This window comes from Hemitrygon akajei, chromosome 6 (assembly GCF_048418815.1).
Source record: "Hemitrygon akajei chromosome 6, sHemAka1.3, whole genome shotgun sequence".
In the NCBI taxonomy this organism is placed as follows: Eukaryota; Metazoa; Chordata; class Chondrichthyes; order Myliobatiformes; family Dasyatidae; genus Hemitrygon; species Hemitrygon akajei.
The window spans coordinates 151238955-151255232 of NC_133129.1; the positions used below are offsets into that span (position 1 = coordinate 151238955).

General features: G+C 38.4%; 1 protein-coding gene across 2 annotated transcripts in view; it reads right to left on the minus strand.

Annotated features, from left to right (window-relative positions):
* Positions 1–5650: 5650 nt before the first annotated feature.
* Positions 5651–16278, minus strand: part of tmem41b (transmembrane protein 41B) — a 33508-nt gene continuing 22880 nt past the window's right edge. For both annotated transcript variants that reach the window (XM_073049570.1, XM_073049569.1), the window contains exons 5-7: positions 12964–13068; positions 10209–10347; positions 5651–7641 (exon numbers count right to left, since the gene is read on the minus strand). In XM_073049570.1, coding sequence (XP_072905671.1) covers positions 7472–7641; positions 10209–10347; positions 12964–13068 — 414 coding nt within the window. In that variant the 3' untranslated portion in view covers positions 5651–7471. The remainder of the gene's footprint in view (positions 7642–10208; positions 10348–12963; positions 13069–16278) is intronic.

The window sequence follows — 16278 nt, forward strand, 5'->3', positions numbered from 1 at the left end:
TGGAGTGTACGTAGAACTTCTGGAATTCTAAAGTTGCAGAGGTGGAGTCACTGAGTGTGTTTGAAGACAAAAACTGATAGGGATTTAAAGTACAAGAAAGAGGACATGGGGAGAGAGCCAGAAGAGTTCTGATTTAATTGATTCTCAGGGTAGGCTTGAAGGTCCATCTAGCCTACTGTTGCTTTTGTCCTGCGAAAATGTAATCCAGCAAAGCTGCAAACTGGTTTTACTTTTCCGTAACTCAACCAATACTGTCATGTTAAATGATTAATTGTACTTCAATGAAGATTGTAGAGTTGCTAAAACATGAAAACATACAATCTGAACACAAGCTTAGCTAGGGAATATATTGAGAAAAGGGAGGGCAATAAGAACACACTGAATCAAAAATAAATGTAAATAAGGATTTGGTTTAGTTTGCCATTTATAAAAATGTGATCACTAAACAGGTGTTTGAAATGTATTTAAAAATCACATTATTCACAATTGTAGTGGACTGTGATTAGATATGTTTAAGCATGTTTCAAACACTCTTAATATTAAGCATGCTTAATATGTGGTTTCATCTAATTACAACAGTAAGCCTTATCTATGTAGGGATATATGAATTTATTCATGTATTTGAATTTAATATAATTTTTCTCAACTTATTTAGTCAGTATGTAGTAGTCTTCTGAGAGGCAGTAATGAATAGAAAACAGAAGGAATTATGCATGAAGGAACTAAATTAATAATTTTTCATGTGTTTATTGAAGAAAATCCTGCCAAAACCATAATAAAAGAGGCAGTTCAGATACCAAATATGCTAGAAATTATTAAAGAGGAAGTATTAGCAAGGCTGGTTGCTATTAATTCAGGATGAAAAGCATCTAGGTTGCTGAGCAAGATGAGTTGAAATTGGAGTAGTGCTAGCTCTTTTTCCAATCCTTCTTGGAGGAATGGTGTTGCAGGACAAAAGATTACAATTCTTGTACCTTATACTATACTTATCAGCAACACCGGACAGAAATTATGTCAGCTAATGGATGGGAGTCATTGTGAGTGGGCTTTCAGGCTGCAGAAATGCTTGAAGTAGTACCCAAAGGATTGGTGTATTTGGACTTGGAATTACAGGAAAACTTTCAACTTTTTCTGGTGCCAACTTGGAAATGTTTCAAAGAACCTGGAAATTGTGTTTTTTCTATGCATCCACTGCTATTTCCTTGATAATGGAGGCCACAGTTTTGACCAAAGAACAGCAAAAGGTGTATTTTGCAGATGGTGTATGTTTGGAATGGAATGGCCTTTATTTTCCCGGACAATGTCAGGCTTTGTGAGCATCATTGGAGTTGCTCTCATTCAGCAAATGGACGGATTCTATCATCCTACTAAATTGTACCTTGTAGCTAGTGCAAAGACTTTGGGATGTCAGGCTGAGTGACTTGACATGTGATACACAGTCCCTGACCTGGCTTGAAACCATTCTATACATAGTAGATACATACATACATACATAGTATATATGTTGGGTCAAACTGAATTTTTTGGATAGTGGTGAACTTGAGGTTGTTGATGGTGGCAGGCACAGTGATGGTTATAACACTGAATGTGAATAACACTGGTTGTTAGATTCCCTCAGGTTTAACAGCTATTGACTGACACTTTGGACCTGCTACTTGTCAGCCAGTACTTGCACATTGAGGTCTCACTGCATGTAAGAATGAATTGATGAGGAGCTGTGAATAGAATTGATGGCTGTAAATCACAAGTGAACACCCTATATTCTCATGTTATATTTCCAGGCCAATTGACCATCCGTACTCTGCTGGTTCTCAGAACATTCCCATCAGGTCCATACCCACACAAATTTCCCTGTAACTTATTCTCTCTTGCATATCCATCAACCTTCTGACTCTCCAACTAAACCCTCCCTACTGGACCAGGCCACCCCCTGCATTCTCTGGCTTGTTAGGATTTATGCAGCTTGGACAGTGATAGTGGTGCCAAACAACTCTTGAGGCTATTTTAAAGTCTTCCCTCAGTTATTTTTGGACTGACTCATCATCACCTACTATGGCAACATAGCAGTTGGCGCGACACTATTACAGCTCAGGACATCTGAGTTCGGAGTTCAGTTCCTGCTGTAGGAAGCATGTACATTCTACCCATGACAATGTGGGTTTCCTCCAGGTGCTCTGGTTTCATCCCACAGTCCAAAGATGTACCATTTAGTAGGTTAATTGGTTATCGTAACTTGTTCTGTGATTAGGCTAGTTGCTGGGTTCCATAGGCAGGTTGCTGGGCGGCATGACTCGCTGGGTTGGAAGGCCCTGTTCGGCACTGTATCTGTAAAGAGATCATCGGGGTTCCATTTCCCAGGTGTAAGAAATCAGTGTTCACACAGGATCTCCAGCAAATACTCGTTCTCATACGTTTGGCCCCCAAGAAGCATCTGTCCTTCCAGCTGAGCTTGACACAGAGATTGTGACTAGTCCCCACATGTTTGGGATGAGAAATGTCTGAATTTGGTGCCCAATCCAGTGCTGGATTGTCTGATTTCATGCTTATGCCTAACCCTGCAGTGGCTATGAAACAACCAAGATGGCAGCTGACAGTCATCAACATTGTTTTGAGTCCAAAATGACACAAGGTGTTTAGCAGGATGGCAGATTTCTTCCCTGAAGGTCATTAATTCTGGTCAGCATTCCAAAGATGTGAAGGCCTCAGAGAGAGTCAAAACACATTTATTGGAATGGCATAAAAACAAAAAGTGCTGGAAGCACTCAGCAGGTAGAGCACCATCTGTAGAAGGAAAAATAGGATTGAGAAGTCATTTAATAGAGATGTTCAAAATCTTCAAAAGAATAAACAAAACTGAATAAGGAGAATTTTCCATTATCACAAGGCTGGAAGGCAAATAATTAAAGGGCTAGAGAGGGATGACATGAAGAAAAATGTGTTCATGCAGCAAAATATTCAATTTTGCATATAATCCCAAAAATGAGCTTGCTGATAATGTGAAGGGAAGGTCTAGGTATGATCTCCAGAAAGCCATCTGACAGGCAAAGTGGCAGTTCTGAACTAAACTTGAATCAACGAAGCTTGAATGCTATCACCTCTTATAAAGTAAAAATCAAGCGACATAGGTGACAGCAAAGCTTTGCTTCTAGATGGGCTCAATGCTTTCCATGCTCGCTTTGACTGTCAAAACATAATGAGGAATAATGACAAACTCCCACAGCCCCTGATAATCCTATGATTTCAGTCTCTGAGGTCGTCGTGTGAGCAGCCTTCAGGAGGGTGAACCCACAAAAAGCACCCAGCCCAGTTGGGGTACCTGGCCAAGTACTAAAGACCTGTGCTGATCAATTGGCTGGAGTGTCCACTGAGGTACTTAATCTCTCACTTCAGCAGTCTTCACTTATACCTGTGCCTAAGAAGATTGTGGTAATCTGCCTCAATGATTACTATCCAACAGCACTTAAATCCACAGTGATGAAGTGCTTTGAGAGGATGGTGATGAAAGACATCAACTGCTGCCTGAGAAGTGACTTAGATCTGCTCCTATTAGCCAACCAGAGCAACAGGTCCGCAGCAGATGCCATCTCATTGACACTTCACTCAACCCGGTAACATCCGGACAGCACAAATGCATACATCAGGGTGCTCTTTATCAACTAGAGCTTGGCATTCAATACTATCACCTCCTCAAAACTAATCATTCAGATTCAAAACTTTGGCCTCAATACCTCCTTGTGTAATTGGATCCATGATGCTAACACAAGAGGGCACAGTTTTAAGGTGCTTGGAAGTAGGTACAGAGGAGATGTCAGGGGTAAGTCTTTTACACAGAGAGTGGTGAGTGCGTGGAATGTGCTGCTGGCGACAGTGGTGGAGGTGGATACAATAGCGTCTTTTAAGAGACTCCTGGATAGGTACATAGAGCATAGAAGAATAGAGGGCTATGGGTAACCCTAGGTAATTTCTAAGGTACGGACATGTTCAGCACAGCTTTGTGGGCTGAAGGGCCTGTATTGTGCTGTAGGTTTTCTATGTTTCTGATTTCCCACTTGCAGACCCCAGTCAGTTCAGATTGGCAACAGCATCTTCTCCACAATCTCCATCAGCACAGGTGAAACACAAGGCTGTGTACTTAATCCCCGCTCTGCTCACTTTACACATGACCATGTGGCTAAGCAGAACTCCAAAGGCACACTCAATTATTGACTTCAGGAGGAGAAAACCAGAGGTCTATGTGCAAGTCCTCATCAATGGATGAGGTGGCGAGGGTCAGCAACTTTAAATTCCTCAGCAGACCTGTCCTGGGACGAGCACACAAGTGCAATTATGAAGAAAGCATAGTAGCATCTCTACTTCCTTAGGAGTTTGCAAAGATTTCACATGACATCTAAAACTTTGACAAACTTCTATAGATGTATGGTGGAGAGTATATTGACTGGCTGCATCACAGCCTGGTATGGAAACACCAATGACCTTGAAAAGAAAATCAAGGCCCTTAAACAGAAAATCCTACAATTGTGAATATGGTCCAGTTCATCACAGGTAAAGCCCTCCCCACCACTGCGCACATCTACATGAAACATTGTCACAGGAAAGCAACATTCATCATCAAGAATCCCACTACCTAGGAAGTGCTCTCTTCTCACTGCTGCCATCAGGAAGGTGGTACAGGAACCTCAGGACTCACAGCAACAGGTTCAGGAAGTTATTACCCCTAAACCATCAGGCTCTTGAACCAAAGGGGATAACTTCACTTGTCCCATCATTAAAATGTTCCCACAACCTATGGACTCACTTTCAAGGACTCTACGTCTCATGTTCTCAATATTTATGATTTCTTTCTTTTTTGTACTTTCACAGTTTGTTTTTGTATTGGTTGAATGCCTAAGTTGGTGCAGTCTTTCATTGATTGGATTATGGCTATTATTCTATTATGGATTTATTGAGTATCTTCACAAGAAAATTAATCTCAGGGTTGTGTATGGTGACATATATGTACTTTGATAATAAGCTTACTTTGAACTTTGAACCTATCCCTAGAAAGTGTTCAAGCAAAATTTCTCTACCACATGGCATTTTTTAAACACATACAAGGGCATTCAAGCCAGGGATCCCAAAAAAATCTGCTACTTTCCCAGCAATATTTGCATTTATATGACACTTTCTGAATCAGTTTTGCAATATTCCAAAACATTTTATAGCAGTAATTGAAGTACACTACTAAATGTGGGAATTTAAATTGCCACAGTGTTAATGACCAGGTAACTCAATTCAGTAATTGACTGAGACATAAATATTGATCAAGGCACTGTGTATAACTTTCCTGGTTCTTCAAAATGGTGCCTTCAGCCTGTTGAGACCAAGTTGCACTAAATGAGATACTGCATATGGATAACACCTCATTTGAAAGGAGACACCTCCAGCAGTGCAGCATCCCCTGCGTCTCATACTACACTGCAGGTCACTTAAATGAGATTGGAGCTCAGAATACTTCAACTTTCTGAAGGACTGCTAACAACTGAAGTGCAGCTAAAATAAACCAACTTAAAAACATCCATACAGCTTTCCCTTTCTATCTCTATGTCCAATTAATGATGAAGGGATACGTAGAAACCACAGTGGTCCAACAAAATTCCAATCAACTCAGCAGTGGCAATTATAATATCACAATACAATGTTTATTCTAAAAGTCCATCAGATTGTATCAGATTATCATTAAAATCACATTGAAGACAGGAGCCTAGTTAGCACACTTTTATATTAGCTAGAGTTAATGACAACAGGCTGGTTTCTGAATGCTTTTCAAAATGTACAATGCAGGGCAACACACACTGAATGCTGAAGGAACTCAGCAGGCCAGACAGATCCTATGGAAAAAAAATAAATTGTCTACGTTTCAAGCTGAGACCCTTCATCAGGACAATGCAGTACTTGGTTTTCTTCAGTTGATTTGACCACAATTGTTAAGATTTCCAATCAAAACAGAAATGTTAGAGCAAAGCAGGAAACTTATCAGCATTAACAAACTTGAGCTTTTTTTTAAGCCATTATCTTTTCCCTTTTAAGAAGTCAATTGCCTTGCTGGAAATTCAGGCAGTTTGATATTTGTTTTCAGCATTTACAGTTTCTTCCAGGATTAAAAAGTGGTCTCATTCTGCAAGAATCATTAAGAATCTGTGAATCATTTCCATGGAATATTTGGTAGTTTGACAATTAAATCATAGAGGTTATTTGTTTTCCCTACAGATATACAGCTACAAAGCTTGTATTGTAAACTCTCAAGTATCAGTTGTGATACTATTTTTATTTTATTCCATTGTCTTTGTTCATTCATACACCAATTCTCGAGCAAAATGGTCCTCCTCAGACCCTTTCAAACTGCAAATTGATATTATGGGAAATTGACTGAATTTGATTTTTTTCTCAACCCCCCCCACCCCTAACTGCCATGTTTGAAGGAGGAACATCAGCTATTGTGTCATACCTCCTCCCAATTAACTAAGATTGGATGAAAAATTCATCTCATGACTTTTATTACATCAAGTTTCTGGAATCACATGCCACCTAGTGGGCATTTAAAAATTTCAGTACAGAAGATAATGGATTTTTAAGAAATATTTTGTGCACTTTTACTTATTCTGTACAAGTCAATAGACATGAAAATTTACATTCCATAGCGATATCTGGGGTAGAGAACAAGTCACATATAGTACATGGGGACTGAATGCAGAAACAACAGTAACCAATTCAGCCATCATTCTTTCCAATAAATACTTGCATCAGAATGTTACAAGTTGTGATAACATGTAAATAATTGAAGTTCAAAATCATGTATGATTTCAAATAATTATACACCATGAATGTGAATTTATTGCCATTCTTAATACTGTTAAAGGCATATGTTTGCAGATAGCTACTTCTTACATCTAAGAACCTTGCATAAATGTTTCCACAACATTGAACCACAAAAACCAGGGGGGAAAAAATGTTAACAAAGTCATCCTTCAACATAGTGTTAAAATGGAAAGCAGTAGCAGTCCACATTTCACTCCACTCCTCCAAAATTCTATTAGATTGACTTCAACCGACACTATATTGTGCTTTTAGCATGTGGTCAAGGAAAAATTTATTTCTTTGAAGTGAACTGATTTTGGTGCATCTAGAATTGGAAGAGACTTGCTGCAATCATGTGCTTCACTCTGCTTAGCTACATTATATAATAATTTATATGTCCAATAATAAAAGCAAGTCATTTGCAGTATATTATGTGACTTAATGCCAATGCTGAGAAAGAAAAACGGAAAGGGCAAGTTTTATAAAACTTAAGTCACATTTTTGTATGTGCACATTGATAATGAAAAAATGATTAACCTATTAAATCCAAATATATTCTTTACTACAACCCACTTAGTGGACATTAACTTAAAGATAAATTCTGAGGCAAGTTATGAATAGTAAGACCGTGTTGAGGTTATGAAAACTTTTGCTTCAGTTTTTTCTGGAAAAATACTGGAAGTAGGGAGACAACTGCCAAGAACATGAGAACAAAGACTGAATTCCAAGAAACAGCTTCTCCTGCTGTTGTCAGTTGATAAAGGGTTGTGCCAGCTTTGATAGCCACAAATGATGGAGGTGCTACACCTAAAGGGAAACAGAAAACAGTATTTTTAAGATTTTCTTCCATGGCAATAGTCTATAATACCTCTATAATGTGAACTTTGATAAATAAGTTAAATGGTTAAGATTTTTTGGATTAAAAGTTGTCCACAACTTTCCAAGCTTCCATGTTTGTGCTGGATCAGCTAATCTCAGACACGGGAATGAGAAGAACACTGCAATTAAATTTGGTATCTTGGACCAGCAGAGCAAAAAAAATAGAATGCTTGATCACTACCATTGCAGAGGAGGTACAGAAGTCTGAAGACTCACATTCATCTTTTTAGTGATGATTTCCTCCTCTCTGCCATCAGATCTCTGAACAATCCATAAACACGACCTCATTATTCTTTGTTTGCACTATTTAGTTTTGAAATTTAGAGTAATTTTTATGTCTTGCATTGTACTACTGTTGCAAAATAACAGATTTCATGATAAATGTAACAATAAATCTGATTCACTAATTACTGAAGAGTGAACTATAACAACTGGTATTACTGCAATTAGGCCTAATCTCTTTTCAGTTTCTTAGGACACTTTCCTTGGCTAACCATCTTTGGCAGCTTCCTCTATGACCTTCCTTCAGTAATAAGGTCAGAAGTTAGACTGATCGCCGATGATTGCTCAATATTCAGCACATTCTTGACTACTCTGATAATGAAGTCATCTACTCCCAAATGCAACAAGATGTCGACATCATCCAAGCCTTTGCGAACAAGGTGCAAATAATATTCATGCCACGTGCACTAGCAATGATATTCAGAAAGAGAAAATCCAGCCATCACCCCAATATTCAACCACATTACCCCCACTGTCAATATCCTCAGGTTTGTAATTGATCAGAAACTGAACTGGAACAGACACATTAACTTATTTTATTTAATTAGCAGTACAATGCAGACCAGGCCTTTCTAGCCATTCAAGCCACACCGCCCCATAACCCCCTTCAAATCCAATTAGCCCTAACTTAAATGGGACAATTTACAATGACCAATTAACATACCCTATACATCTTTCGACTGTGGGAGGAAAACGGAGGACCTGGAAAAAATCCACACATTCCACAGGGAGGACGAACAGACTCCTAACAGAATGTCACTGGAATTGAACTCCGAGCTCCAGAGAGCACTGAGCTATAATGATGTTGCACTAACTGCTACACTACCGTGGCAGCCACAAAAGGTCAAAGGCTAGGAACTGTGCAGCAAATAAATAAAATAACTAATTGGATGGATGAACAAAATGAAATGTTCTTCATAAATGGCTATTAAAGAACAAAACCTAATTAATAGTCAGGATTCTCTTTATTTGGGACACTAATTGGGGCAGCAGACTGTTGCCAAACATTTTCCAACTAGTGTGGCCATTAGAAACTACACCATGCTTAGAGCAAAGTTTTTTTAAATAGCATCAGTTGCGTGTGCTTATTTTCAAAAAGCAATGATTATTGTCAATGAAAGTTGGCAAAAAATAAATAAAACAATTCAAAACTGTTTTGCTCACTGCAGTTTAAAGCGTTCGGGCTTGGAGATGCCAGAAAAGAACAGGAGTGAAAATAAAACGACTTCAGTATTTCAACAAGTTAGGATCTATGAAGAATTTGAAGGCATCAACACCATCTTGAATGTTACAATGAAAATGAAGATTTGGAGGATGCAATCGTTGACAGCACTGTATGAAGGCAGTCCATTATCTGCACTGGGTGTCTGCACTGATTTTGTTCATTTACAGTCAATCAGAAGAACACGGCAAATGAATTCCTCCATTGATAACTTTTAGAAGCTAATACACAGTTTTATAATACTGTAGTAGTATTAGTAGTGTTCTAATTTGTTCTGTATTTAATTTAAATACATAATTGTTACTTATTTAAATGATAGGTGGTCTTTTTTTTTATACCTTTTTAACTATTACCATGAAAATTTGGATAATTAGAGCAGCTGCTTAAGTGGGCCAAAATGTACTGGCCCTAATTAAACAGGATCCACAGAATATAAAAATTACAATAAATAACTAGTACAAAAAGAGAGCAAAAAAGAGGTATCGTACATATAGCAGAGGGGAAGAAGCTGTTCCTAAAACGTTGATCGTGTGAATTCAGGGTCCCACACTTCCTCTTTGATGGTAGCAATAAGAGAGCATGTCCTGGGTAATGGGGGTCCTTAATGATGGATGCAGCCTTTCTGAGGCATCGCCATTTGAAGATGTCCTCAATGCTGGTGAGGTTAGCACTCATGGTGAAGCCGGCTGAGTTTGCAACTTTTTGCAGACTTTTCTGATTTTGTGCAGTGACCCCTCCATATTAGACAGTGATGTAATCAGTTAAAATGCTCTGCATGGTACATCTGTAGAAATTTGCTAGTCTTCAGTGCCATATCAAGTCTCTGCAAATTCCTAATGAAATATAGCTGCCGTTGTTCACTAACTAAACTGGCTGGGTTTGATGGATCAAATCGCTTCCTAACTTTGTTCAAAAGTTCCATTCTTTTCTAAAAAGGAGCACCATCAAAGCCATGATTAAAAAAATCTTGCCATAGATCATATGCACTTACCTAAAAATGTTCCAATGAAAAATACACCCAGAGGTACATCTATTACAGGACTTGTTATATTAATGAACCAGTTTGGCAGGAATGGAGTTATTCTTAAAAAGATTATATAATTAATAAGGTGATCCCTGTGCTTGTCAACCTGCAAAAAATACATTAAAAAAGGCAATTTTAAATTATCTGCAGTTCACTGCTTTCAGCCATGAATATTTCTACCGCATTCGCTTTAGTAATCAGTAACTTATGTAATAGATTACAAAATATCAATAGTATTGTCACACTGTACAAACAGCAACTGATGCCTCCATGCTCAACATAACACCCATGCCTCACAATGCCTGACAACAGATAAGCCAGGTAACCCAAGGCCCAACCTCTTCTGATGCCACTTTGATCATTAGAAAACACCTCGAAACAGAGCAATGATTTCACACAGTTATAATGTTACTATGAGGAAGCACCCAGGATTCTGGAAATTTGTTCATTTGCTTCAACCGACAATATTGTGAAAGTCAGCAACACATACCACGCAGGTCATCAGGACTGAAGCCTAATTTATGCATGTGCAAGCTCTACACAAATTGCAAATTGAATTGCAAAGTTTTGTAGCTGAGTTATGGATAGGACAGACAAGTCTGCAGCAATAGAATAATTAAATTTGGGAAGTATTTGGGAAGTAATGTTGGGAAACCCAAGCACAAGATGCAGACCTTTTAGATGCGAAGTTAGGAAACATGCAGTGAGAAGTTTGGAACACTCTTACTCAAACAACAAATAATCAGTAGTTCATGATTAGTTTTAGGGGTTGGTAGATTTTTGTTAACTAACAGTAACTTCACCCTGAGCTCTAAGATTGTCAACAAAGTAAACAGGACAAAGCAAATAGCAGAAGTCAACATGAATAACGCTCTCATGAGGCATCCATAAAACAGAGAAAGTACTCAAAACACAGGTCATCTGTAAAGAGGCCAGAGAATTGCATTTGTGGATGTAATCCTTCACAACTGTAAATGAGTACTGGTGGGAATGTGCTTGTCACTATAAAACACTGGGGTACAGTACTGGTTTGGATAGGTCTGTCACTTAATAGTAAGAAATTGTCCCTCATAAATCAAGTTTTTTTCCCCAAAGAGGAGACAAAAGGAATGACAAAGGCAGGGCAATAGACATTGCCTGCATGGACATTGGCAAGGCCTTTGACAAGGTTCTGCATGTTGGCTGGTTGAAAGGTTAGATCACATGGGGTCCAAGATAAGCTAGCCAATTATATAAAATTGCTTTGGCGGAAGGAATCAGAGGGTGATAGGAGAAGGTTGTTTCTCCAATTGGAGGCTTCTAATCAGGGGAGTGGAGTAGACATTGATGTTGGGTCCTCTGTTATTTGTCATATATATTGATCTGGATAAGGATGTAATTGGCACAGTTAATAAGTTTGCAGATGACACTAAAACCTGTGGGACAGCGGACAGTGAAGAATACTGTCTAAGGATCTAAATAAACTAAGAAAGTGGAATGGCAGATGGAATTTAACTTAAAAACAAGTGTGAAGTGTTAAACTAATGTAGACATACACAGTGAATGGAACGGCCCTAGGGAGTGCCATAGAAAAGAGAAACCTAAAGCCTAAGGTTAAAGTACATATCTTCCTGAAACTAATGACACAGGCAGACATTGTGGTGAAGGTGTATGGTATGCTTGCTTTTATCAGTCATAGCATTCAGTACAAGAGTTGGGACAGCTGTACAAGGCACTGGTGAGACCTTGCCTGGAGTATTATATGCACTTCTGGTTGCCTTACTATAGGAAGGATGTGATTAAGCACAAGGAGACACAGAAAAGATTCACAAGGATGTTACCAGGACTGAAGGGCTTGAGCTACAACGCAAGGCTGGATAGGCTGGGACTTGTTTAACCCTGGCATGAAGGAAGTTGAGGAGTAACCTACTCATGTTTATAAAATCATGAGGGTCATTAAAAAGGTTGATGGCCGTAATCTTGTTTCCATGATGGAGGGGAGGATATAAAGGGGACCCAAGGAGCAGGTTCCCCCCACATTGGGTGGTGTGTGTATATGGAAGGAGCTGCCAGATTAAGTGGCAAAGATTGTACAATTACATATAAAAGACATTTGACAGCATTACTGTAGAGGCCAAACTCAGGTAAGTGGGACTAGCTCAGGTAGAGTCATTAGTTGGCACAGAGGAGTTGGGTCACAGGGCCCATTTCCATGCTATATAACTCTATTATACTATTTTGAAATTTTTCAGTATTTGGTTGTAATGGAATGAAGTTATTCCACCTCTTTCTCAAATTTTATCAGTATGTCTCTGTTTTACAGTTTGACAGGTTTACAATGGAAATGTAAACTCACATGTTTACTCCAGAATTACTGACTGATTTTCTATTTTTCTGCTCACATTTCAGATTTGCTGAGTCAGTAGAATTTTGCTTTTGTGCCAGAGTGAAAAATGTTTCTTTAGCTTGCAGTCTTATAGCTACTAGTTGAAAAATGGCAGATCAGATAAGGCAGTATAAATAATTTCATACGATGCACAAATACAGTTCTTTAAGAAGATTAAACAGATCCTCAATAAGCAGTCTCACAAAAGCAATTTCTAAAGCATCAGGAACCATATCTTTCCATTATCTCCAAAAATGTACTTAAGCTCTTAAATTTTTGAGCATTTTTTAAAACTACACATTTACCAACTTCACTCAGTATAAAGTCCAAGTTAAAAAATAGATTTAAAAGGGTTACCTGTTGTGACCACTTTGTTGCTTTCTCTTTTAAATATTTATAAACAATTGGCCGACCAACTAAATATGACAGCAGGTAGCAGAAGGAAGCTCCAAGACCGGAACACTGGAATTCAATATTGGAGATAGCATGACTCACATGGTTTTAAAACAAAGAAGTTAATTTACAAACGATGGTTAGCAAGGATATCAACTTGGTTGTTCTGCAGGAATTATTCTTCTGTTTAAGTTATTCACTTACCTTTCCACATGCAAAGCAGTTATTAAACCTCTATTTTCCCTTTTACTAAAAACTTATGTTACATGTGAACATACATAAGTTGGCAGTAATTCAAGACTTTCATTTAAAAAGCCAAATTTCAAGAATGAAGTGCTACCCTCAAACACAATCCATGAGTCAAAGGAGAGAAATACAAGAAAACTATTTTCAATGATGAATAACAAAGCTCTAATTCTAGACCCAATATTCATATTACACCTGCAATTTTTATCAACAGGCATAGAATTTTAAAAATTCTAACTAATTCTCAATATAGCACATAACACAAGACAGCACGTTAGAATTATAACTGTTGAACTAAGAAAATTAAACAAAGGATTGAGATATAGGAAATTAGAAATTTAAACCAGTTTCTGGTTTACATGCTACTTTTACACCACATGATACTTGCACTGGCCCTGTCAGTTTCTGACAACTGTCTGGGTAAACATGCTTGCTCAATCTGATAATAAAACAGCTGTTGAAAACCCTACTTGCAGATCAGACTGACCAAAAAACTCTCGTGTTATTTTTGTGTGATCACTCAGATAAGAACTGAAAAAGTGACAAAATAATCAGAAATTTGCTCTTTAATGTCTGCCCACTGTTAGAATGTGCACAGTTGAACTTTGCATAAGTAAAACAATTGAATTCAACAAGGATTTTACAAATGGTGCATTTAAACAGTTCCTTAACACTTATAGCTGTATCAAAGTTGTGAAGATAATATTTGTTTAAGACTGTCATTGGAATTGTACCCCAGCTTGATTTGAGGCTCTCTGTTAGTCAGGGTTAACCATGGATGTGGAGCCCCAGCGGTCTATGAGATATGTAAGCCAGCACAGAACATTATTGAGAGCTAGCTGTTGCACATGAAGCAAGCTCCTTCGCTCCATGCAGCTGATGAATCCACAGGAACTACAAGGACTGATACAGTTTGGCACCAGTGGCATTGCAGGAATTGCCAGTCAGTGTTGAACTTAATGTAGGAACCCTTAGGGAATCCAGCTCTGGATTTTTTCCTCAAGGTTTATTCCCAAAGCCTTCCCCATGAGTGGGTATTTGAAATTAAGAGTTTTCCATCTCCTAGCTAAGCTGCCAACCATGGCTGACGAGTCCCATCTGCCCAAACTGACTGGTTTTAAGACACCAATAACTCACCTTTGCCCCATCTCCTGTCAGTAGAAGTAGTGCCACTGATCTTAATAGCTAAGTCACATGCGAAAGCCAAGAGCTGGAATTAGTGGTCAGAGGCTATTTGAGACACTGCATTCACAACGCAAGTTAGAGTAGGGAAAGAAAGCACATTTCATTCTGAATTACATTATTGGAGAACTGCTGTGCAATCATGCACCAGAAAAAGCCAAGTATCTGAATTAGTATTTAGTTCAAGACCCAACGAGAAGGTGAAAATGAAGATGGAAGAAGATATCAAAGTCATATGAATGCCAGCATGGACTGATTGGGTTGAATGGTTCATTTCTATACAAGCACAAGAGATTCTGTAGATGCTAGAAATCCACAGTAACACACACAAAACGATGGATGAATTCAGTTGACATTTCAGGCTGAGACCCTTCATCAGGACTCGTAATGAAGGGTCTGATGAAGAGTCTTGGACCGAATTATCGACAGTTTATTTCTTTCCATAGATGCTGCCTGATCTGCTGAGTTCCTCCAGCATTTTGTGTGTGTTGTCCTTCGCTACTGGATTGTCATATAAATCTCACGGTTTGTTAATGCCCTACAAGGAAGGAAATCTGTCATTGATACCTTGTTTATATGCATTTCAGACACACCTGTGCAATTGACCAGTAACTATATGCACAGTTCAAGGGCCATTATAGAAGAAATAACAAAAAATGCCAACAATGCCATGATATTTTAAAAAAAGCTGTCATTAAAAACAATGGAGCATAAATACCGGCATGAAGGTGCTGGGTAGAACAGACTACTTCTATGCTGTAGATAAATGACATTTCTCAAAAGAAATTAAACTTTGCTTAATCCAATACATATCTTTTAAAATGTCGTAGGGATAGAATTAATGTATATTTGAAAAGGCGGAGATGAATTAGGGATAGTCAAAATAGCTTTGTGCAGGTGATTCCTATTTAACTAATTGAGTTTTTTTGAGGTACTAACAAGCAGGAATGATGAAGGCAGGCATAAATGTTGTCTAAATGGATTTTAGGAAGGCATTTGTAAAAGTCGCACATAGTTGACTGGTCCAGAATGTTAAGGAAAATGGGATCTAAGGCAAGATGGCTAATGGAATCCAAAACTGGGCTGATGATAGGAGACAGAGCATAATAACTGAAGGATGTTTATGTGATTGGAAGTCAGCGACTGATGGTGTACCACAGTGATCAATGCTAGGACTTTGCTGTTTATGAAATATAATAATGACTGTATGTGAATGTAGTAGGTATTATTAGTAAGTTTGCAAATGACATGAAAATTAGCAGTAATGTGGATACATACAAAATTGTTTACGGCTTCACAGGATATAGATCAGAAGGAAGGTTAGGCAGAGCACTGACAGGTGGAAATTAATCCTGACAAGTGTTGAATAATGTGTTTCAAATAGCAGGGCATATACAGTAAATGAAAAAGCCCTAAGAAATGTTGAGGAGCAGACCTTAGGGTCCAAGTGCTTTCCTTGAAAGTTGCGTAATAGGTCGATAGGTTAGTTAAGAAGGTATATGGCAGGCTTGCGTACACAGGTCAAGGCAAGGAACATTAGAGTTAGGATATTATGCTGCAACTTTACAAAACACTAGTAAGGCTGCCCTTGGAGTAACGTGTGCAGTTCTGGTTGCTACACTGCAGGAAGGACAATACACTCAAGGGAGAGTGCAAAGGAGATTCACCAGGATGTTAGCTGGATGGGTGGACTTTAATTTTATGGAGCGATTGGATGGGTTGAGGTTTTTTTATTTTTACAGTGAAGGTGGCTGAGAGGTGACCTGATAAAGAAATATATCTGGTTCTCAGAGGCACAGATTGAGAGTCAAAAATCATTGTGTAGATAAGATTTCTACACAAAAAGTGATT